The following is a 25273-nucleotide window of genomic DNA, read 5'->3' on the forward strand; positions in this document are numbered from 1 at the left end:
GGCCCCCTCCTCAGCTCTGACTGTGGGCTGCCTGACAGCTCCCTGTCTCTCCCTGACAGGCTCCTCTGCTGTTCCACTGCTGCTCGTTTGTGCTGTTTCGGGAATGGATTCGTATTAGCGTTTGCTAAAATATACAGTGGGTTGTAAACCGAAGATAAATCCAGCCGCCGGACCCTAGTCTGTTCAGCCTCGCGCACCTGCTCCCCACAGACTAACATATATCCCTGATCTCCCATCACCGTCTTTCTCTTTGGCTCAACGCGAGCAGCATGTCTTGTCATACCGCAGCTCAATAGGCTATAAGCAGCCGGTGGCAGACTCGAATCGGGCTTTGGTCACAGTGATCGCAAATGTAAACGTGGAGCGTTAGCGGCTGTTGTTCACTTACCGCCATCACTGTCCTCAGCCAACTCTATCCCTAATTTTCTGGCTTCTTGTCCCCCTTTATGACAACTCGCCATGTTTAGAGTTTTTAACAATGACAGATTTTAATTTCCCGCTTCAGGGCACGTACTTAGTGTAGCCTTGAGTGCGCCAGAGCAGGGTAAAACCATTCTTTGCTAAGACAGAGAGAGGGGGGGGGGGGGGGGGGGGGGACGCAAAAAAAAAGGAAAAATACATTTTAAATATTCAATATGTTAAAGTTTTTAAGTCTATATCGAGTAGAACATAGTATTTAATCAGACAATGATTTGAATAAAAAGAAATATATAAATGTAAAGTAAAATAAATTAAGGGTCATTCAGAGGCCCCGATGGTCCTGAGGCCTAGGACAGCATACCTGTTTGCCCCCCCCCCCCTTGACGGGCTTGACTATAACGCGTATTAAAGTGCCTGAAAACTATATTGGAGACGTGAAGTAAGACAAAGTAGACGATTTTTTCCATAAAATTGTGGCAAGGGATTGAGGGGGGATTGCTTTAATCTCTGTTGGAGTTTGCGCCGAAGGCAGTCAAAAATCCACTCAATTGTCAGTCACTAACAGTCTCCTGTTGTAGTACACTACTTTTACCAATAGAAGATGCTATTGCAATGCGCTCTTGTCACAATCGACTTCTGAGGCTTTCATAAACTTGTAGTTTAGCAGGAAATGTGCTATTATTTTTACAACTGCATTTTGAATACATTTGCCTCGAAAAGAAAATATAAAGCATAGACTACATAAGTAAAATGTCAGCTAATTTAATGTAATCACGTGTCAATATTGTTTTTTTGTTTGTTTGTTTGTTTGTTTCACTCCGCTTTTAATAAGAAAGTGAGGCTCTTCCGACCGCACATTACTGAATATGTATAAAATTAGTCGATAGTCTTCATGTTCTGAATTTACAGTATGAGGGCATTGAGGGCAGGCAGCTCTTTATTTCCCAGCCGTCCTTGAACGTCGCATGACACCGGCCGCTAGCCTAGCCTGCTAATTTAGCTAATCTCATTTATCGTCTCGCTTGAGAGCACGTCACATTAGGGAGGATTACCAGTTTTACTCGCCCATATCCTTTATTTAACGTAACATCTTGGTGACATCAAAGAGCGTCGCGTTGAGAAAATGGCGTCACTTGGCGAGCCTGTACGTCTGGAGAGAGGTAAAGTTAATTGGCTAGCTAGAGTAGCTTCGACATGTTTTACTCTTTTAGAATAATTTGGCCTGAATTTAAGACCATCTTTCTACAAATACATGTTTTCAGCTGCGGTAGTAAAATTTGAGATGTTTAGGATGAAGCCCAACACGACGACAGAACGAAAAACCGACATTGGCTAGATGTGTATGGTGTTTGTGATTAGAAACTGCGGCGTATAATGTATTTAACATGGAATGTTGTTTACTCTATGATGTGCTAATTTAGCGGCTGCAACCACGGCAATAGTGGCGAAAAGTACCCTGACAGTTGTTTGACGTATTGTATCATATTTTGATCAATTTGGTTTGACGTTACAGGCATCAGCGATTTTGGTATTTGGGATGTGCAACATATAAAGCTTGTCATACAAAGCAATTACAACTAAACCCCTATATTTTCAATCTAACGGGAGGTAGCTATTCGTTAACATTTTCCAAATTATTGTAATTCTGTAATTTTTCAGTACAAACACTTACTGTACGTCTTTAAGGCTTAAAGTTTAAGCCTTTCAGAGACACTTAAGACCCTTTAACCTTTTATTGGGTAAGTGTCTATTTTTGGTCATCTAATATATATTATAGAATATCATATTTAAAATTACTAATCATTACTGTATTTTAGGGCTGTCCCAAACGACTAATTTCCTCCCGATTAGTCAGCCGACTATTTTTACGATTAGTCGACTAATCTAATAATTTTTTTTTTTTACTAATTTAATAATGAAATTTTTGTTAAAGCTTATTAATTCACAAAAAACATTTTGGAACACCTAAATTCTTTATTAACGTATAAATAAAATATCAATAATAAATCTCAAACAGTGAGATCAAATGCTGCTGGCATGAACTGGTGCAAAAAAATGTAAACGGAAACACTTGCCACGTTTACATGGAGCCAAATATTCCAATTACAATCGGAATATTTGTTCAAACCGAATAAATGTGTTCCATATAAACACCTCATTCGGAATGAACAGGCCCAAACCGAATGGAATTTCATTCCGATTCACATGGGTGGAATATTTCTTTTCCCAAACCGATTAGAAGTAAAATTATATCATGTAAACAGGGAAGCGGAATGGTGTCTGGTTGCGTTCTTTCTGCGCATGCTCCGTACTGACGTGGTGACGTAAGTAACGTCACTTGCAACATGACTTCCAAGCACACGCACAGCGCACCCACACAACTTTTTAAATGAACGGCGTATCATTCTGAAGTTTTGTTTCCACTCGAAAAGTTAAAACAGCAGCTGATCTGACGATCGATCTCCATGTTTTGCAACGTGACGCTTTGTTTTGATTAATCTGCGCATGTCAGACGGCAGTTGTCAAACGTCCTTTCGGAATAAAGGCAGTCACATGTAAACGCTGGATCGGAATAGATGAAGTGACATGTAAACAGCTGATGTGAAATTTCCATTCGGAATGATTTGAATCGGTATGAATAAAAGTCAGCATGTAAACGTGGCTACTGTGACTTCACCTTTTTAACAGGAGTCAAAACACTTCTTACTCTTTTTGCGGTATGTCATTGTCTATATTGTTCTAAATGTTCAAATGAATTGCAGTATCCCGGACAATCATTTTCAGAATACTTTGTGTGAGTTCAGATGCTCTTTCTGGTGTGCATTCCGCATTTTTGGGGGAGGGGAAAACTGTTAAACTTTTGTTTGTTTTAACCTAAAAATAGATAAAGCAGAGGGCACACTGAAATATTAGCACAATTATTTTAAATGAAAGGCAGACACAGTCATAGTAACAAAAATTAAATATATTGTATTAATTTTATAGTATACTACTATATGTATATATGCAATAATACTTTATAATATAAAGTAACTAACATTAGTGCAGCCATGGATTACAGTAAGCAGGCCAGTGCTGTGTTTCCATATATAGTTTTATTATATTATGTATATACAGGATATACATATATTTTCCCCCCAAGTGGGACCTACCATGATCCTAATAATTTAATAATAATAAAATATTATATAATTCCATTATATTTATTTATTCATTTATTTCTTATTATTATTAACTAAAAATGCACGTTGATACGACGCACATAAAGGCAACTTAAATTTTTGTAAAATCGTTAGAAAGTTGTATGGACTTACAATCCGCTAGGTTGTTGTTTCCTGTTGTCTTCCGAAATACACCTGGGTGACGGCGCGTCAAGTGTTCGTTCATAGCCGACGTGCTACCGTGGTATGCGAGCTCAGCTTAGCAAAGAGAACACATAGTGGTGGCACCCTCCATATTTTACTTGAAATAATTTCAGGTTCTGGCTAGTCTGGTCCGCTTTTTTGGCTTTATGCTGCTTTCACGTTGTTACCAATTCTGCCCTTCTTGGTAACTGGTGGTGTTTTCAACTGCTCGCCGCAGTGAGGCGTGAACCGGCGATTCACTTGACTCGTTTTCGTCGGTTTGTCCGATTTCCTCCTCAGGAAGGCGGCGGCGTGCATAAAAACACCGAAAGGCGTCGGATGGCTTTTTATAGATACTTTTATTGACCAAAACAAAAACGTGATGGATGCAGCCACTAAACTCCGCGCTGCCCGCGCACTTTTCCAACTCTCACGGAACTCGCCCACTTTCATTCTCTCCGCTCAATTTGACAATGCCGGTCACATTGATAATAACAGCGGCCTCCTTGGGGGTGCCGGTAACAACCACTTGCATCGCGAGCGCCTGCCATTCTAAACTTTATCTGCATGTAATTTTTTTTAACCCGTCATTATTCGTCGACGGTATGTTTTGCCCGTCGACGCATTTACGTCATCGATGACGTCGACAACGTCGACTAGTCGGGACAGCTCTATTGTATTTATTAAATTTTTTTATAATATGGATGAATTGTTAAAACGAAATTCAACAAATTACAAATACACATTTTTATGTCCCCAAGTAACACTGTTGTAGCTCTCCCCATTTGTTTGCTACAGACGTCCAATACATTTAGCGTTGTCAATGGCACTGAAAGACGAGCATTTCCAGCCAGTCCTCCCAATTTAAATAAATTGGACGTCTACTGTTAATGGTAGGCATTGAGTTAAATACGTACTATGAAATTTCAAAATGTGTGTTCAGTGTTTATTGGGTGCTATAACCAGAGTAAATTTGTTTTTTATTCATTTTACTATTTTTTTTAATAAGATGTATATATAATCATTCATTAAAAATATATAGATAGTGATCAATAGTAACAATAAATAGCTTATATATATATATATATATATATATATATACATATATATGTATGAACAGTGCCTTGCAAAAGTATTCGGCCCCCTTGAATCTTGCAACCTTTCGCCACATTTCAGGCTTCAAACATAAAGATATGAAAGATATGAAATTTAATTTTTTTGTCAAGAATCAACAACAAGTGGGACACAATCGTGAAGTGGAACAACATTTATTGGATAATTTAAACTTTTTTAACAAATAAAAAACTGAAAAGTGGGGCGTGCAATATTATTCGGCCCCCTTGCGTTAATACTTTGTAGCGCCGCCTTTTGCTCCAATTACAGCTGCAAGTCGCTTGGGGTATGTTTCTATCAGTTTTGCACATCGAAAGACTGACATTCTTGCCCATTCTTCCTTGCGAAACAGCTCGAGCTCAGTGAGGTTGGATGGAGAGTGTTTGTGAACAGCAGTCTTCAGCTCTTTCCACAGATTCTCGATTGGATTCAGGTCTGGACTTTGACTTGGCCATTCTAACACCTGGATACCTTTATTTTTGAACCATTCCATTGTAGATTTGGCTTTATGTTTTGGATCATTGTCCTGTTGGAAGATAAATCTCCGTCCCAGTCTCAGGTCTTGTGCAGATACCAACAGGTTTTCTTCCAGAATGTTCCTGTATTTGGCTGCATCCATCTTCCCGTCAAAAGCAGGCCCAAACCATGATACTGCCACCACCATGCCTGAAATGTGGCGAAAGGTTGCAAGATTCAAGGGGGAATACTGAATGAATACTGAACTACCGAATACTTTTGCAAGGCACTGTATATATATATATATATATATATATATATATATACACACACACATACACACACACACTCACAGTGGGGCAAATAAGTATTTAGTCAACCACTAATTTTGCAAGTTCTCCCACTTGAAAATATTAGAGAGGCCTGTAATTGTTAACATGGGTAAACCTCAACCATAAGGGACAGAATGTGGGGAAAAAAACTGAAAATCACATTGTTTGATTTTTTTTTTTAATTATTTGCAAATCATGGTGGAAAATAAGTATTTGGTCAATCCCAAAAGTTCATCTCAATACTTTGTTATCTACCCTTTGTTGGCAATAACGGAGGCCAAACGTTTTATGTAACTCATCACAAGCTTTTCACACACTGTTGCTGGTATTTTGGTCCATTCCTCTTTGCAGATCTCCTCTAGAGCAGTGATGTTTTGGGGCTGTCATTGGGCAACACAGACTTTCAACTCTCACCACAGATTCTCTATGGGGTTGAAATCTGGAGACTGGCTAGGCCACTCCAGGACCTTGAAATGCTTCTTACGAAGCCACTCCTTTGTAGAGCTGAAACGAATACTCGAGCAACTCGAGTTTAAAAACTGATCCGAGGAATTTTACTCACCTCGAGGAATCGCTTAATTTTGCCAGCTCTAAGCATCACGTTTTGCACGGACTATTTTTGATGAGAGACAACGCGCTGATTAGAGCTGGGAATCTTTGGGCACCTAACGATTCAATTGCGATTACGATTCAGAGGCTCCGATTCGATTATAAAACGATTATTGATGCACCCCACTCCTTTTTTTTTTTTTTTTTTTTTTTTTTTTTTTTTTTTTAATTTGTTTTGTACATTAGTTCCAAAATTGTTCAAAAATCCTCTCAGGCTAAACCAAACTACTATTTCAATATCAAGTTAACATATAGCAGTAAACAAATATACAAAAATAACAGTAAATAAAAAAACTCCAGTCCCCATTCTATATCAGCAGCTTTAAACTACTTTCAATTAATTTAATGTTGTGAATCAACCGTTAAAGTTGTTAAAATTGCTCCTGTTATTCCATAATTTCTCTTTTGTCTACTTTCAACATGTAAAAGTTTTAAAACTATTTTAAAGATAGATTCAAGTCAATATTTTACCGATTTAGGAGTATTTTAGATAAAAAGTTAATTAGATTCGCTTGGAAGGTTCGCAACAACTGCCTTGCAGGGAAGTGTACTGCTTTAAGATGGCGGCCGTTACTAACGCCCGCATCTAGTTTTTTGTAGATGTGCTGGTAACGATACCGAAGCTATAATGCATCTAGTCCTATATAAATGATATCTACCGTAACATAATGTGGCTTGTAGCAGCTTTTCGGCAGCAGTCAGGTATGTTGTTGTTTTTTTTTTTATCTCGTGGCATGAGTTGAGCTAGAGCCGTGAGTTGAGCATTGGCGTTACCCGAGGGGCCGGGTAATGAGAAGCATGATGTTTAGCTACTCTCGCTCCGTCCCTAATTGCGTACCGAAGACCGCGCGGCGCGCTGAGTGTGTCGTACTTCCGCTTTACTTGGCATATTTCAATAATCGGAATTTGGATGTTTGTGAATCGTTCTCGAATCTTCCACGGCCGAATCGCGAATAATCTAAGAATCGGAAATTTTGCACACCTCTAGCGCTGATGTCACGTGCGTAGAGGAAGAAGCAATAGAAAAATACCTTACTGCATCTGACAGCCGCTACAAACTACGCAGACGTTGCTAAAACCTAGCCCGCATGATGCTACGGTGGTAGCACTAGCAGGCAGGGGCGGACTGGGACTAAAAAGCAGCCCTGGACTTTGACTCAGCCCAGCCCACAAGAATCGCTATACGAAGGGAAACAGACCCCCTAGGGGTGTCCGGGGGCATACCGCCCAACCCCTCAACCCCGGGGAGAATTTTATTTATTTATTTTTTTACATTTTATTGTAAAATGCATCAATTTCTTGCACTTTAAGAGAAAATGAAGAAAATATGTCAGACTGTCACTGTCTGACTTGGGGCGCTCAAAGTACTGCAAGGCTGAACTGGAGTTGGGTTCATTTTCTGTACTAGCTCTATGATAGACCTGAATAAACAAATGAAAGAATGTATTTTTCAAAGCAAGTTTTATGTATTCGAGCAAATTCCACATTCTGAAACTGTCAATGATTATGATCATGATGACAATGACAATAAATTCATTCATTCGTGTATCCGATTGATTATAATATATCTCTGTCTATAAAACGATTTCATTGTTTATGCCATAATTCAGTGGTCTCCAAACTGTTTCACATAGGGCTGCAGCGGGCACAGGATTTCATTCCAACAAAACAAGACAACACCTATGCACCAATCTGGTGTCTTACAAGTGTAATCAGTTGATTGCAGTCAGGTGCTGCTTGTTTTAGCAGAAACTTAATTGGTTAAACTGTCGGTACTCGATCGGTTGAAAAAAAAAACCCAGGCCCCACAGTGGCCCTTGAGGACCGGTTTGGAGACCCCTGCCATAATTAATCTTGCCATATAAATAATAAATTTCAATGAAAATATAATAAACATTTCAAGACAAATCCTGTATACATAACCTTCATTGGAAAGTATTAAACAGAAAACAAAACGATATATAAATGATTAAAAATATATATCAATTTAACTACCTAAACATTAAAGTAAAACCATTCATTTTATTAATATTTTGTTATATTTCTTCTGAATTAATATTGCTGCTGCGTGTGCATACGTTGTTTTACAGCTAAAATATTTTTTCTTAGGAGAGTGATAGTTGGACTAGCATATTGTATCTTGACACGATTGCAAACGGGTACATCGACTAGCTGGCACTAACCCTTTAATTGTCATTTATTTCATTTAAAATGTACCTACCTGGTGGATAACAACTGCCAGTATACCGAGCAAGTGACCCTCTTCATCCCTTTTTACTTGCTCTGCGCTTGTCTGGGGAACTTCCCTCTCGAACTTCCACCAGCTTATCATTAACCCCTCCCTCTTTTTATCTCTCTCCCTGCACCGGCTGCACATCAGAGCGCCTGCCGCTCCCCCTCTCACGCCGGGGCTGGGCTGCTGTTACCCGACGTGGCCGTTGCAGCCAGACTGCTGCTTGCGAAAATATTTGTCAACTTATGACATTTTAATGCTTCGCTCTCCAGTTTCTTTAATTTTTTTCTTCCTAACCTTCTCCGCGCCACCCTTCTCTTTTCTTTTTTTTGCCACCACCATCCATATTATGCATTAATAACGCTCGTCGCCATTTTGCTTCCACAAGGAACCAATGAAGGCAACTTTGTGCTTCTTTCGTTCTTCTATCAGGCTGGTGATGAACAGCCAGGCGCATTGCTGCCACCTGTTGGATTGGATGCAAACTGTAGATAATCAGAGGCTAGGGGGGACAAAAACAGTGATGTATAATGAATGGCGGCCGCCGGCCGTCCAGGGCACCGGCCGTTCTGTGATCCTCCAGAACCCACAGATTACCAGTCCGCCCCTGCTAGCAGGTAGCGTCTGATGGGTTTTATAGGTATCACATGTATGTTGAACTAGATGCGAAATGACAGAGACAGCGGCGTTCGTAAACAGTCGCCATCTTGAAGCATTAGACTTCTCAGTGCTAATAAATAACTTTCACTCGCTCACGTAATGTTAGCCCTGCGGAGGGCAAGGTTTCTATTAATTATGACCACTGTTGATGCGTGGCTAACGTGTCTTTCATGCAGGCTTTATTTAATCTGTGAAAACATAGCGCTGTAGCGTGATGAGGGTGTAAAATAAAAACGTAATCATACTAACTGTCAATGTTAGCTCAGCAGTCATTGCTGGATAAAACACCAAGTAGCACTGGTCCCTAATGTGTTCCAATACAGCAGGTATCATACTGTAACGTTGACAAAGAGTCACCCGCTTCGTTAGATTGCAGTAGCAATTGATCTTTTTCTTATCACCTTATGTTATTTCCCAACGCAGAGAAGATGTATCAATTGGTAGCACTACGCACAGTCATGATTCCACTTCCCATCATGCATTTGGGTTGAATGGCTGCAGTATCATTTCCTGAAAGCTCAACAAATACACTAGATGGCAATATTTAGTCACAATATACAATGTCACAAGTCTTTCTATCGGTGGATCCCTCTCACAGAAAGAATGTTAATAATGTAAATGCCATCTTGAGGATTTATTGTCATAATAAACAAATACAGCACTTATGTACTGTATGTTAAATGTATATATTCGTCCGAGTTTTATTCATTTTTTTCTTAATGCATTGCCAAAATGTATATGATTGGTAAAAATTATCGGGAATGATTGGAATTGAATCGGGAGCAAAAAAAAAGCAATCGGATCGGGAAATATCGGAATCGGCAGATACTCAAACTAAAACGATCGGGATTGGATTGGGAGCAAAAAAACATGATCAGAACAACCCTAATGTCCAATCCAGTAAAACTGAGAGTGGTGGCAGCGAATGAACAAATGTTATTTCGCTGCCAGCCCTCCCAGCTCAAATGGGTTGGACGTCCCCTAGTGAAACTCTAATTTGAATTCACAGCAGAAGAATGAAGAGCTACACAGTTAGGCCTCTATCATTGTCAATGGGAAAGTGTTAAGATCTTCGGGCTAGTAGTTGTTTTCCCTAATTCTGCCTTTGTTTTGAATGTGATACATGCACTTTTTTGACACTATTGACAGATATCAACCGTGCTATTGAACTGCTTGACAAACTCCAGAGGACAGGGGAGGTTCCTCCTCAAAAGCTGCAGGCCTTGCAGAGGGTCTTGCAGAGTGAATTCTGCAATGCTGTCAGAGAAGTAAGACACCTGGCATATACATGTGATTTCAGTTCATCCACCTTGTTCCTCTTCATGTGAAACCACGGCAGTCAAACACAATCTACAGTATTTCGTTACACTCATTTAAGTGATAAAATGATCTTATGGGAGCTGAAATACACGCCGGATTCCCAAAAAGTTTGAACACTATACAAATTGTCAATAAAAACTGGATAAAGTGATTTGGAAGGGCCAAATTTCATTATTTTATTCATAATAGAATATAGATGACAGATCAAAAGTTTAAACTGAGAAAATGCATCATTTTAAGGGGAAAAAAATGTTCACTTTAATTTTTAAACTTCATGGTGTTGACAACTCTCAAATAAGTTGGAACAGGTAACAATAAGAGGCTTGAAAAGATTGCACATATACCGGACAACTGAAAGACCAATTACCACGAATTAGGTCCAATGACAACATGGTTGAGTATGAAAACAACTCAGATTGGTAGTGCCAAGATGGGTAGAGGCAAGGGCGTAGCTTTGCAGAGGGACGGTAGGGACATAACACTAGCAACTTTTCAGGATGGTCAAATTGTCCGCATCAACTTTAAAGCAACCTTATTTCCATTATACTGTATAATGAGTTCAGTTACATAGGTAATTTAGATATCCTTCCCATAGGTTTTCAGGATTGACCAGACCCTACTATTATTCAGTGAGTTATTTTCATTATGTTCAAACTTGCATTCATCCCTTTTTACTTGCTGAATGTCGGTCCATTTTCTCCCCCTCAAACGGGCATCTAAACCCCTGACAACAAAACTGAGTACACCGTATGGGAACTACGTACATCCATAAAAGTCCAAATTAAGGACTGCTTGTCATTTTCCCTCCAAAATGTCATGTGACTCGTTATAGGGGTGCTGTCAGCATTGCTGCAGAGATTGAAGAGGTAGGAGGGTCACTCCCACCACCATGGTTGACTGTAGGCATGACACACTTATATTTGTACTCCTCACCTGGTCGCCGCCACACATCCTTGAGACCATCGGAACCAAACAAATGAATCTTCGTCTCATCAGACCATAGGACATGGTTCAGTAATCCATGTGCTTTGTTGACATGTCTTCAGCAAACTGTTTGCGAGTTTTCTTGTGTACCATCTTCAGAAGAGGCTTCCTCCTTGTTATCAGCGCTCAGTTAAGAAGCCGATATTTGTGATTGTATGGCGTTGCATGAATGCGTTTGGCAATACCAGCGTTCACATCTGGTAAAGGCAGAAATGTAGATCCAGGTTCCAGAACAAAATTTGTTCCCATCCAGACATCTGGTTCTAGAACAAGATATGTTCCCATCCAGATGTCGTCTCCCTCAGAAAATAACCTTGCATTTTTCAACATGATTATGCCAGACCACATGCAGTTTTATTTACAAAATCATAGCTGCGCAGGAAAAGGATTGAAATAGCCGGCCTGCAGTCCAGATCTTCAGAGTATTTGCCGCATCATATGGGCGTAGTCCCAAGATAGTTAAACAGTTTGAGCCCAATATTAGACAAGAATGGGACAGCACAGCATTCCAATACTTTTATATATATATATATAAATATATATATATGTATACCTATACATGTGAAATTTGTCTCTGTGCCCATATGTTTGCATACTGTTGTCAGATGATGAGGGGATGCCTCACAGTGGTTTAAAAAAAAAAAAAAGTCAAAGCTTTTTTCAGTTCGACACATCACAATTCAAATGCATATTTTTCCCTTTAAATTATACATTTTCTTAATTTAAAGTTTTGACCTGTCATCTACGTTCTATTCTGAATTGAGATTTGCCATTCCCACATCTTGCATTGTTTTTAATTCACAATTTGTATACTGTCTTAACTGCGTAAGATCTGGTTTCTACTGCATTTAAATTTGTTCCTGACTGTCCCCTCAAAAAAACCTTAAATATATCTGCAATATTTAAGTATCCTCATGCCCTTTGACAAGATTTCTCTTGCATGTCATGATAATGATGTTTTTCAATTTAAAACGTACCTTTAAATTAGTATTTTTGCGACTTTGCAGCGCCCTCTATATTTAATGAAAATTTGTTTTTACAGGTTTATGAGCATGTGTACGAGACTGTGGACATTAACAGCAGTCCAGAAGTCAGAGCAAATGCTACAGCAAAGGTATAATCAGACCAATCAGAAAAATTTAACTAGTCTATAAGTGCAGACAAAATGAGCTTAATACAACTACAATCAGACAGTGCACTGCAGCATAGAAGTCTTAATTATTAGATACTTTCATTGAATAGGCAACCGTGGCAGCTTTCGCAGCGAGTGAGGGACACTCACATCCACGTGTGGTGGAGCTGCCCAAAACAGAAGAAGGCCTGGGATTCAACATAATGGGTGGAAAGGAACAAAACTCTCCCATTTACATCTCACGGATCATCCCGGGAGGCATCGCCGACCGTCACGGTGGCCTAAAGAGAGGTGATCAGCTGCTGTCTGTCAACGGTGTGGTAAGTTTTCTCCATTTAAAGTCAAAAAAGCTTCCACCACTTTTCTCTGATTTTTGTTCCAAACCAATAACTCAACAGTTGTGGGTGTAGCCAGACGTTAATGCCTATGGCTCTACAGTTTTCCTGAAACAAACTGGCACCTGTAGACACAGTCTAAATTTTTAGGATTTCCATTTAAGTGTTTTTTTGCTCTTGAGAAGTTCAATGGGGCAAAAAAGTATTTAGTCAGCCTCCAATTGTGCAAGTTCTCCCACTTTAAAAGATGAGAGAGGCCTGTAATTGTCATCGTAGGTATACCTCAACTATGATAGACATAATGAGGAAAAAAAATCCAGAAAATCACTGTCTGATTTTATTAAAGAATTTGTTTGCAAATTATGGTGGAAAATAAGTATTTGGTCACCTACAAAAAAGGTAAGATTTCTGGCCCTCACAGAGCTGTAACTTCTTTTAGAGGGGCCTCTGTCCTGTAATAATGAAACCTGTATTAATCGCATATGTTTGAACTCATCAGTATAAAAGACACCTGTCCACAACCTCAAACAGTTACACTCTAAACTCCACTATGGCCAAGACCAAAGAGCTGTCAAAGGACACAAGAAAAAAAAATTGTAGATCTGCACCATGATGGGAAGACTGCATCTGCTATTGTTAAACTGCTTGGTTTGGACAAATCAACTGTGGGAGCAATTATTAGAAAATGGAAAACAGACAAGACCTCAAGAAGATCATCTCCCTCAATCTAGGGCAAGATCTCGCTCCGTGCGGTCAATATGGTCACAAGAACAGTAAGCAAAAATCCCAGAACCATATGTGGGGGGGACCTAGTGAATGACCTGCTGAGAGCTGGGACCAAAGTAACAAAGGCTACAATTGGTAACACACTATGCCGCCAGGGACTCAAATCCTGCGTGTACCCCTAGTTAAACCAGTACATGTTTTCTAGAGAGCATTTGAATGATCCAGAAAAGGACTGAGAGAATGTCAAATTGTCAGATTAAACCAAAATAGAACTTTTCGGTTGAAACTTCTCGTGTTTGGAGGAGAAACAATGCTAAATTGCATCCAAAGAACACCATACTTACTGTGATGAATGGTGATGGAAACATCATGCTATAGGGCTGTTTTTCTGCAAAGGGACCATGTAAAGGTCCGTGTAAAGGAAAGAATGAATTGGGCCATGTATTGTGAGATTTTGATTGAAAACCTCCTTCCATCAGCAAATGCATTGAAGATGAAACAATAGCTGGGTCTTTCAGCAATGAGGCCAAACACTGCCAGGGCAACAAAGGAGTGGCTTTGTAATAAGCATTTCAAGGTCCTGTAGCGGCTTAGCCAGTATCCAGATCTCAACCCCATAGAAAATCTATGGAGGGAGTTAAAAGTCTGTGTTGCCCAACGACAGCCCCCAAAAAAATCACTGCTCTTGAGGAGACCTGCATTGAAGAATGGGCCAAAATACCAGCAACAGTGTGTGAAAACCTTGTGAAGACTTACAAAAAAACGTTTGACCTCTGTCATTGCCAACAAAACGTATATAACAAAGTATTGAGATTAATTTTTGTTCTTGACACGTAGTCCCCGGGTTACGAAGTAACCGACTTGCGTGACATCGACTTTGAGACGCCTGAGTCTCGTCGTTTTTTTTCTTTTAATGTTGGCTTTTGTTTTGTGATGCATGCTTTTATCTTAGCGCAGGAATCAAAGAGCAGGTTTTACGTCTGCACGCGAGAGCATTTACACACCCGCCCACCCCACACATGGCACACGAACACATGAGGAAGCAGCCCAGGTAAAGAGGTGACAGCCCATGCTCACATTTGCTGCTTGTGAAGCATGCAGAGGCGCTGACTGTATGTTACCCCTTTTGTACTGTCTATTGTACGTTTTCAATTGTGGTCAAATACTTGGGGTGAGTTTATGTGATTGTTTTTGATGATGTGCGAACGCTAACTTCTAATCGTTTGTTATTGCTCTATCAGTAGCTATTTACTTACAGCAAATTTAAATAGCTGTGAGTGAAGATGAGACAGATTTAATTTCATTTGATTTTAGTTTCATTCTGCAAGTGTTGATGTCATGAGCAGCTGAATAAAGTCAGCAAATTACACGGATGTCTTAAAAATCTGACAGATTTTATTGATTTTTTTTTTCTCATTCTGTCAAATAGTTGAGATATACCTATGATGAAAATTACAGACCTCTCTCAATTAAAGTGAGAGACCTTGCACAATTGGTGGCTGACTAAATACTTTTTTTCCGCCACTGTACATGGCCGTTTATACTGGGTTTAAGCTAATCTTGTGCCAATGCGAGAAAGACCCGAGTGCTTGTCAATCTTGCAACATTTTTGCACCATTATTACTTTGCAATTGTACAGTATGCACTATTGAATGGTTCTTTTTCCAGAGCGTGGAAGGTGAGCACCACGAGAAAGCTGTTGAACTACTTAAAGCAGCTCAGGGCACAGTGAAGCTGGTAGTGAGGTACACCCCCAAGGTCCTCGAAGAGATGGAGTCACGTTTTGAGAAAATGAGGTCGGCGAAGCGTCGGCAGCAGAACAACTATCCCCAGTAGGGTTGTTTCATGTCGACGCCAGTTCTTACGGCTCTCCTCCTCCAGCCTTCAGGCCATCTGTTCTGGTCTCTCTCTTATATCTCAAAAACATTCTAACCCACACGCACACATAGTTGTAGTTGATCCACAAAAAGTAGGCTATATATGCTGTAGGTTATATATATATATATATATATATATATATATATATATATATATACACATATATATGCCAATATCTGCATATTTTTAAATAAATGGCATGGTTCACTATGCGGCCAAGGCACACATCGCCAAACATTAGCCATTTCTGTAACCAGGGCAACACATTCAGGCCAGTATTTTCTACTACGTCATGAAAGGCCTACACTAATAACATCAGTTCCTTTCAAAAACCTTTGACTTTTTGGTTTTAGAAACTTCCTGCCAGCTGTGTTGTCCAGTATTACAGCTGTGATGCGTTTACCTAGTAGTGGAAAGAAACACTTATTGGCATAATGGCTGAAAGGATTTCAGTTTTGTGGATGCCATGTTCATTTGGCAATGTTTTTGCTTCACTCAGCTTCAGATTGTCAGCAAAGCTCACTTACACCTTGTGCATTACTTTTGGAAATTGGGAGTTCAACAGTATTTAATACAAAATATGAAACTCCTAATGAGAAAAGTTTGCAACTCTCCAACTGCAGGTAACTAAATGAGTACAAGTGCTTTTTTTCCTGCTTTGTTTCCACTGATTGTTCATTATAGCTCTTTCGGCATTTAGAGGTAATAACAGTACTGTACACCTACTTAAAAAGTAAATGTAAAATGTAAGAAACAGATATTTAAGAAGGCTAACAAAAGCTTTCAGCTGTCTTATGGTCAGATGTGTCATGCTACAACCAACTTAAGTTAGTGATGAATGTCTATTCATCTGAACATGAAGGTTCCTGTTTTCAAGCCAAAACGACATGACTTTGACCAAGCAACATTCTTACATTCTCATGATCACACATTGTATTCAGTCAGTTCAACATACGCAGAATATTATCACATTTATTTACTTATTTTGTCACACATGAATATTTTAAATTTGTAAGCGGCTTTGCAAGAATAAGAATTGCATGAAAGCAACCGGCCCATGTTATGCATGACACTGTCCCACTCAGAACTATTTACGATTTTGACACTAAGTACTTTAGTCATCAAGGACATAATCGTTTTCTGTGATGCACTCATGTGTACAAATTAAATGCCTGTAGGTTTTTTTTTTCTCACATATTCAGTAATTGCTTCATCATTTTGTAATGTTGGTAGCTATGTATTGTTTCTACCACCATGTACATCAAACATCGTTTCTTGAATTTCTGATGGAAAACGAAGGGGAACAAAACATTTTTTTGTTTGATCCCCAGCTTTGTTTTCCCAGTGAGGAAAAATGATTGTAACAAGTGGATGTTATGTTACTCTGATATCCCTTTTTAGTGCAAATAATCATGTTTATTTGGAAAATTCTTAAATATGAAAGTTGGAATCAAGAATACAGAATTGTAGTTATGGTACATGCTAATCTAATCTATGCAAAGTATTTAAAAACAAATGGAGGATCATCATAAGGAACCTCAATTGCTGCAAAGTAGTCTGTTTTATTGTAGAATGTCAGTCTAGAATGTGTGCGAAGCCTCCGCAAAGTTGAATATGACATACATTCAACGAGCACAATTGAATACATTTGAGTAACAAAACGTTTTGAGAATGTCACAGAGTTCACCTCTACCGTTCATTTGTTAGCGACAGTCTCCGTATTGTGTTAGGTGACACACCATTCCGTGTACATGTGGTGGAATATTGTATGTTTAGGTTTTTATTGATATTAACACACAGCAGTGTGTTAGATTACCTGCTCACACACATTTTGACACTGAATTTCACTGTCCATCCTCTGATGTTGGAAAAACGTGAATCAACTCTAGCCATTTTATGTGATCTTCATATTGGGACGGTCAAGAGTATTTTTTATAATAGCTTTCTTTTGATATTTTTCTCAATTTTTGTAAGTGTTTTTGCTAAGAAAAAAACAAATATAGGGGCAATGTGAGTCTGTGCTGAGTGTGCAGCAAGGCCATATTCAGGCAGCAATTGGATGTCAGAACTCTACAAACATACGCTCCCTTCTGAGATCCCAAACGGTCTTTGTGCTCTGTAAGCTTTTGATAATGCTTTGAAATATTTTAGTCGTGCTTGTTAACATTATTTATCTGTAGATTGTGTTATTTTTATGTTTTCGTCATTTACTGGTATGTGTTTGTGGAATGTCAACTGTAGTAATAAAAGTGAAATCTAAATAAAAGTTCGTTTCAATCATGAATGTTGCATGTATTTAGTCAGCGTTAGGGTTACCGACTCCCTGTGGGGTTGGGGCGGCCCGATCAGACACCCAAATGTGTTTTTATTCATAATTTAAATGTTTGAGTGATAAAAGCACAGGGGAAAACGATTATCTGCAATGTATTTTAAAAAAAAAAAAAAAAAAAAAAAAAAAAAACGAATAAAGTTTAAATCTGTCCATTAGGGTGGGGAGGGTCCATTAGGGGGAAAAAAAAAAAAATCTTTTTTTAATTTAAAAAAATTTTTTTTAAAATATAATTTAGGTGCGTTCAAAGTCCCCTCAGCAAAAACATTTTTGCAAATGATCGCTCCAAATATAATTTAGAAATAAAATGAAATTGACATAGCACAAAAATAAAATGAGTGAAAATAAAATACACAGAGATAAAAACTATCATTTTGAACAAGCTTTTTACTCAAGCGCACTTAAACCTATGCCACAATTATGTTGTCTTCCGTTATCATGGCTAGCGACAGTACATCGACCAATGAGATGAGTGTAATATCGTATTGTCATTGTTCCGTCAGCTCATTGGTTAAAAAGCAGGAGAGGCGGGGAAATGCGTTTCTCTGGATTTTCTTGTAAAGCACCATACCAGTATCGTTCTACAAATAAAACATTATTTTCTAGTTTCATCATAATACAGGACAAAGTGCGTCCCTTGATAGCTCATTACGGGGCATGTATATTTGTTTCTGAATACAGGACGATTCTGTTTTTCAAGGGACGGTTGGCAACCCTAGTCAGCGACCAACATAGTACAGTAGAAATAAGCCCACTACCCACAGATTTTTCATGACATTTCCCTAGGTAGTTGACACTCCTTTTGAACTCCAATAATGGAGGAGGCCAAATATTGTCAAGCGCAAGAGTTGTGATAATGTATATATGAATATCACGAAAAAACAAGATAAAACAACGAGCAGAATATATTATAAATAAATGTTCAATTCGTGAGGGGCGCTAACGAAACCCTGTTGTAACATGCACATGGTTGAACAATACAGCAGATGGCGCTCGACCTGTAGATAAACGATTATTGAAAACCAAGAAGAAAAGAGTGCGCCTCCGGTTTCGTTTTCTGACGTCATTTCCTTTCCGTCTGTGCTAGCGTCCAAGTGAACACGCGCTCGCCTTTCTCGCGCAAGTGAGTGGCTTTTGAAGCTTTTAATAGCTATAGTGGGCGGTTAAATGATCAGCGTCGTGGAGTTATGATACGATTAAGATGTGTCTGCTTGATTAGACTGTACATACATGAAGTGGTAAAAGTTCTTGGCGGACCGGACCGTAGTAGCTGTATCGAAAGCAACCGCCACATGGTATCCTGCTGTAAAAAATGCATTGCCACAGTGTATATTAAATAGTTTATTAACACTGTCAGGGACAGCTATTAAAAAGTTGACACTTGAGACCCTTGACCCTTTATAGGGCAAGTGACTGTTTGGTCATAAAAACATATATATTAGCAGTTCTTAACAATTATCAATGCAGTTTTAAATGTTTTTCATAAGATTATGAATACATGTATAAATTAATACAATCTTAATAAAAGCTAAATCAATTAAATTTGAAAGCAGAAATACACTTATTTACGGTCGCAAGTAACACAGAAGGAGATTTTATATTCCATAATATTAAACTCAGTACATGCCATTGACGATGGTAGACGGCCAATTAATTTAAACTAGGAGATGGCAGTGAATGTTCATCTTTCAGTGCCATTGACGGCGATAGACCTACAATCCATTTTGAATGATGGGCGAACGTCTTATCGCTGTCAATGGCAGCCAGTGAGTTATTTAAATGAGTGCTCTATAAGGGATATATATTTTTAAAAAGTCGATTCTTGTATGAAAGGGTTAAAGTTATATACCTGAGTGGTGGTTCTTTTTCTGCTTGCACTGAAATTATGGGAGACTTATCAAACGGTATCGCATTATTACAGGAATATTAGGAATGCATAATAATTTAGCTTTCCAATTCATTCAATATTGCTTGACATTTTTAAGTATTTGGATGCCATTGACAGTGCTAAACGTCAAATCCCAGTCGAAATGGATTGGACGTTTAGCGTCGTCAATGGCACTGAAACGTGAGCATACCCAGTCAGTCCTAGTTTATCTGAATTAGACGTGTATTGCTGTCAATGGCAGGCAATGACTTAATAACTATTTCTTGGCCCTTTTTTTTTTTTATGGTGATCTAATGTCAATCTAAACCAGTAGTGCTTACAAGTCTAGTGATTTAATCTAATGATTTGTTCCAGAATGCGTTACGTTGCTGCTTACCTGCTATCCGCCCTTGGTGGCAATGAAAATCCAGATGCTAAACACATTAAGAAGATCCTGGAAAGTGTTGGCATTGAGGCAGACGACACCCGTTTGGAAAAAGTACCTGTTTTAGAATTAAGTCGTGAAGTGTATTTTGTGTTAAATGGTGGTCTGATAGTCTTTCTGTTTGACAGGTCCTCTCAGAGCTCAAAGGCAAGAAAGTAAATGATGTGATTGCGGCAGGTAAGTGTCACTGGAGAGCGTTTTTGTGCCAAAACTAAACTCTGATGTGTACAGCATATTACGATAAGTGTCAAAACATCTATTACCGTATTGGCCCGAATATGAGACGGCACTGATTATAAGACAACCCCCTCTTTTTTAAGACTCAAGTTTCAAAAAACACTTTTTGAACAGCAAATTAATTTTTATACAGAAAATAATTACAGTATATCCGAAACAAATGATTATAACTATATATTTGAGAGAAAAAGCATGTTATTTTGCCTCATTCAAATCTTAATTTCTGAACATTTAAATATGTAAACTAAAGTGCAATCGTATTCCTAAATTAATGGCTTCTGGTTTTTGAAATGTAAATAAACCAATCTATTGCAATAAAACAACAAAATTGCAATAACTGCATTAACCATCAAAGTGAAGTCTAACTGTCGTCTTGAAACAAATCTGAATAAGGAAAAAAACTGCAATAAAATCATGCAAACTGGTTAAACTTGAGAGTAGCTAAGATCTGTCATGACAGAACATTGCCTCAATGATATCTGGCCCCATCTAGCGTCGTGAATGGGGAGAGTAGCTGAGATCTGTCCTGACAGAACATCACTTCAATGATATGTGGCGCCATCTAGCGTCGTGAATGGGTGTAATGTCTAAACCGCGAATATAAGACGACCCCCTCTTTTTCAGTCTTATTTCAATGCAAAAAACACCGTCTTATATTCGGGCCAATACGGTATGTTGAGATAAAGGCAGTGATTGTACAGCGAATGCATCATTGCAGGGATTTTGTTCTAGAACCACCCACAATCAATGAACAGTTTTACCTAGGGCTGCAGCTATCGAATATTTTAGTAGTCGGTTAATCAATGGACTAGTTAGTTTGAGTAATCAGACAAGGAACATGAAAAATTAAAATACCTGAGCTGAGCCTCAAACGGTATAAATTGTATCTATGTACAATGAAAGAACAATTGGCTAACTTATAAAGAAAAAGTCCGCTAGCTCAAATGTTTTTTTTTTTTTTTTTTTTTTTTTTTTAACAATGTTCTTGACAAATGGTTCAGACACTAATTCCCATAAAAAACAGGAAAATATACCTATAAAATATGAATGCATTAAAAACAATTAGCTTAAACAAAAACTTAGCTTATGTTGATCTTAACATGGAGCAGTTGGATTCAGCCATGTGAAAAGAGGCAGCCCAGAGGGCAGTGTATCCACCCTAATTAATAAAACTAAATGCAAACACTTTCAAAATAAACCATTACAACGCCACTTTAAACGAATACTCGAAGCAACAAAATTTAATTCGAATATTTTTTTCTAATCGAATATTTGAGTTAATCTTTGCAGCACTAGTTTTACCCATCTGCCTCGTCTTAACACTTTACAGGGCAAAAGACATAAAGACCTGTCTTCCACATATCTAAAATTGTAGATACCGTATTTTGGGTCATCTACACCACAATATTAACATTTGGTATATAAGTGTGTCCTAAATGGTCCAAATTGAAAGGTCCGCTCTAAAGTATATATATATATTTTTAAATTTAAAATAATATTTAACTTATTGCGTGCCATTGACAACAATATACATCCAGTTGATTCAAACAGGAAGGACTAGCAGTGCTTTCCTTTCAATGGCAGCCAATGAGTTAAATGAGTGTTCTATAAATGATTAAACACATTCAAACTTATTAGAGAACATTTAAAATTGTTAAATATACTCAAACAATTTTAGATATTGATTTACTCTCACCCTGGTTCTCATAGTTCCCCAAATAAGATGTAAAAGTACAGTGTATTAACATACTAGGTTTAAATTTAACAAGGAAAAAAGTCCTCATTTGGTTACAAATCTCATACAACAATACTCATGTCCCGCGATTGAGATGTCTAAATCACTGTGGAAATGATAAACTGTTAGCTTAACTGAAACAGCCTGTGCTTAACCATTATGATCATGTACAGGTATGTGCAAACTGGCCAGCATGCCAGCTGGCGGTACCGTCGCAGTTGCCACCTCCGCTGCTGCCAGCTCAGGAGGAGCCGCTGCACCTGCCGCAGGTGAGCGGAAAAGATTACCACTTTGAGTATCAGAAATTCATTCAGTCCACTGAAATCTTTGTCTCTTTGCTAGCTGAAGAGAAGAAGAAGGAAGAGAAAAAGGAAGAGTCTGAAGAATCCGATGACGACATGGGATTCGGTCTTTTTGATTAAGCTCTTTGTATGGAATAAAAAAATTGATTTAAAAAAAAAAAACGTTCTTTTTTCTTTTTTTTAGATAAATTGCTTCACGAAAAGATCCACATGTTATAAACTGGGATTCAAATTGTATTACTGGAATCTCCAAGCGTAATTAAATTTATTTGGGATGATAGCTAAACACTTCACTTTTTTTTTTTTTTTAAACCATCAAAACTGAAGGAATGTGGTCATAAACAATTTTGAATGACGTAATATTTTTTTTTACATCGTTTTCCTCCAATAATCCAAAAAGATGCTTGTTAATTTCTGAAACTGTTGGTTGTCAAGGCCTTTGTTTACATGGACAAAATTCCCTTAATCCAGTTTCTGGATTAATTAATGATTGAATGCAGTTTTCATGGACACTAAAAATATTTATCCGATTAAGATTTGTATGTTCATGCACCAGACCTTCCGTCAGAACAAATTATTTTGACGTGCAGATTGTTGCTACCTTCATGTGGTGTCATTTATAGTAAGATTTTACCTTAATGTTAAGTTTTTAAAGACGATTTATCGTCAATTTGCATGATTTTTGACGCCAGCATTATGTACATTTTTAAAAAATGTATTTTTCAACCTAGTGTTTGCTAAAATGTGCATGTTCCAAACAAAGACGCATTTTGATGTGTTCTCTACTTGTTGTAGAATGTAGATGAATTAATAGGTCTAAAATAGATTTGCCAGCGCAACAAAACAAAATGAAGTCCGTGTCTGCTTTTTTCTTTTCCGGCAACAAAAGCACATTAACAGGACGTAGTCGTATTTACCAATGTGGTAAAGTTCATCTTTACCAGAGCATTTGAAGGCAACATGACCAAATATACCAGAAATAGTAGTAGAAGAAGAAGCCGTAGTACTGACTTCCGTGTCACCGAAACATATCTCAAACATTATTATTTCGTGTATTTTTCCTGTTTTCCACCATCAAGTCTTTTATCAATTTTTTATATTTTTTCAATATCTCTAGCAACGTATTCGCCTCGGGTACAGACCAGTTTAGTCCTGCGTCTGTCCGTCTTCCTTTACTGTACTACTTCCGGGAGTAACCGAAACGCATATACAGACGTCACAGACGGTTTATTCCCAACCCATTGGATTGGGTTAGAAAATTCCAAATGGTGTGTTTACATGAAGTATTTGTTTTCTTCTTTTTAATTCGAATGAAAGTGTACATGTAATTTTTGTCAGTGTTTACCCTGTCATTTGGCTGGAGAAGAAACCGCTGGGATCTGTGCCATCTTGAGCTCACATGGAACACTTGAGAGGAAAAGAAACAGGAAATTAATAATAATGTGTTGCAAAAAAATCCAATTTAAAACAAAAATGTTAGTTATCGCTCTTATTTCATATCTGTGGTTGAGCAAGCAAAATCCTTATCTAATTTTGGAGCTGTTTTAGGCATAAAGGGGTGCTGGTTTTGTTTACTTGCTGAAGACGGTAGGTGTCCTGAAGTAAACTATCGAGCAGCTCTGCGACACTGCACACTTGACATCCCAAATTGAAAGTCAGGTCTGGGTACTGTAAAAGGCAGATTTGGATGAATGCAATTTTCAACAAATCTAGCTGTATACATAGAATGTATGGCAGATATGGATGAATGCGATTTTCAACAAATCTAGGTGAATTTATAAAAAATGTATCGGTGTCTGCTTGACAACAGAAGCACCAGTTTTCTACGGTCATATCTTTCTTGGCCGTTACAAGATTCTTACTGCACACGGTCTGAAGCAGTAGACTCTGTGGCGCAACGGTAGCGCGTCTGACTCCAGATCAGAAGGTTGCGTGTTCAAATCACGTCAGGGTCATTACTATTTTTGTGGCACCTTACATGAAACATCTCAAAATTAACCCTTTCGGGCACAGTGGTCACTGCAGTCGACAGGTATTCAAAAGTTGAAACTGAGGACTTTTAACCCTTTACTGAGACAATTATTATTTTGGTAATTAAAAAACAATATTAGAAAATTTTATGCTATTTGTTCCATTCATTTATCATAATTATATTTATTTATACTTATATTTTTATATCAATGATTGATATATTGATATCAATGACATTAATGGAAAAAAAGGGTTACGAAAGCTGAATTAATGACATTGAAAAAAAATGAAGAGGAAAAATACACACAGCATATGGACCCAAGTAACCCTCTAAAGTTGATGTTTTTCCCAAGTATTTAACTCATTAGATGACGATAGAATAGAATAGAATAGAATAGAATAGAATAGAATAGAATAGAATAGAATAGCCCTTTATTGTCATTATACAGTTGTACAATGACAGTGCAGGACAAGTAAAAAAAAAATTTGAGAGTGGCTTGCAAGAATAAAAGTATTACATCTAAATAAATATATAAAATGTATAAGGTAGTCCTATGTTCAGGCAGTGCAGATAATTGAAGTGAAGTAGCAGCAGTTGACAGTGAAGGCATTGAATATTGCACATTAACATTTCACGCAAATAAGTATTGCACATAGAATATGTGTGAATAGAAGTATCAGAAGTTGACAGTGAGGCATTGAATATTGCACATTAATAGTGCACGTAAATAAGTATTGCACATAGAATATGTGTGAATACAAGTTAAGTAGCAGAAGTTGACAGTGAGGCATTGAATATTGCATTTAGTAAGTATTGCACGTAGTATATTGCATGTATATGAATA

At 38.0% G+C, this 25273-nt stretch overlaps 2 protein-coding genes and 1 non-coding gene across 3 annotated transcripts; all 3 read left to right on the forward strand.

Moving 5' to 3' along the window:
• The first annotated feature begins 1360 nt into the window (after window positions 1-1360).
• lin7c (lin-7 homolog C (C. elegans)) lies at window positions 1361-17826 on the forward strand. The gene is made up of 5 exons (XM_057847039.1): window positions 1361-1580; window positions 10317-10435; window positions 12514-12585; window positions 12714-12923; window positions 15333-17826. Exons 1-5 carry the CDS (start codon window positions 1544-1546, stop codon window positions 15498-15500), a joined length of 606 nt encoding a protein of 201 aa, XP_057703022.1. The 5' UTR covers window positions 1361-1543; the 3' UTR covers window positions 15501-17826.
• Window positions 17827-18836: 1010 nt separating this feature from the next.
• On the forward strand, window positions 18837-22602 carry LOC130914918 (60S acidic ribosomal protein P2-like). The gene is made up of 5 exons (XM_057834546.1): window positions 18837-18994; window positions 20114-20237; window positions 20312-20360; window positions 22329-22424; window positions 22498-22602. Exons 2-5 carry the CDS (start codon window positions 20115-20117, stop codon window positions 22575-22577), a joined length of 348 nt encoding a protein of 115 aa, XP_057690529.1. The 5' UTR covers window positions 18837-18994; window position 20114; the 3' UTR covers window positions 22578-22602.
• Window positions 22603-24340: 1738 nt separating this feature from the next.
• Window positions 24341-24412, forward strand: trnaw-cca (transfer RNA tryptophan (anticodon CCA)). Its single transcript has one exon. It is a non-coding gene; the product is annotated as a tRNA-Trp (tRNA).
• Window positions 24413-25273: the final 861 nt, after the last annotated feature.

The sequence above is a fragment of the Corythoichthys intestinalis genome, chromosome 1 (assembly GCF_030265065.1).
Source record: "Corythoichthys intestinalis isolate RoL2023-P3 chromosome 1, ASM3026506v1, whole genome shotgun sequence".
NCBI lineage: Eukaryota > Metazoa > Chordata > Actinopteri > Syngnathiformes > Syngnathidae > Corythoichthys > Corythoichthys intestinalis.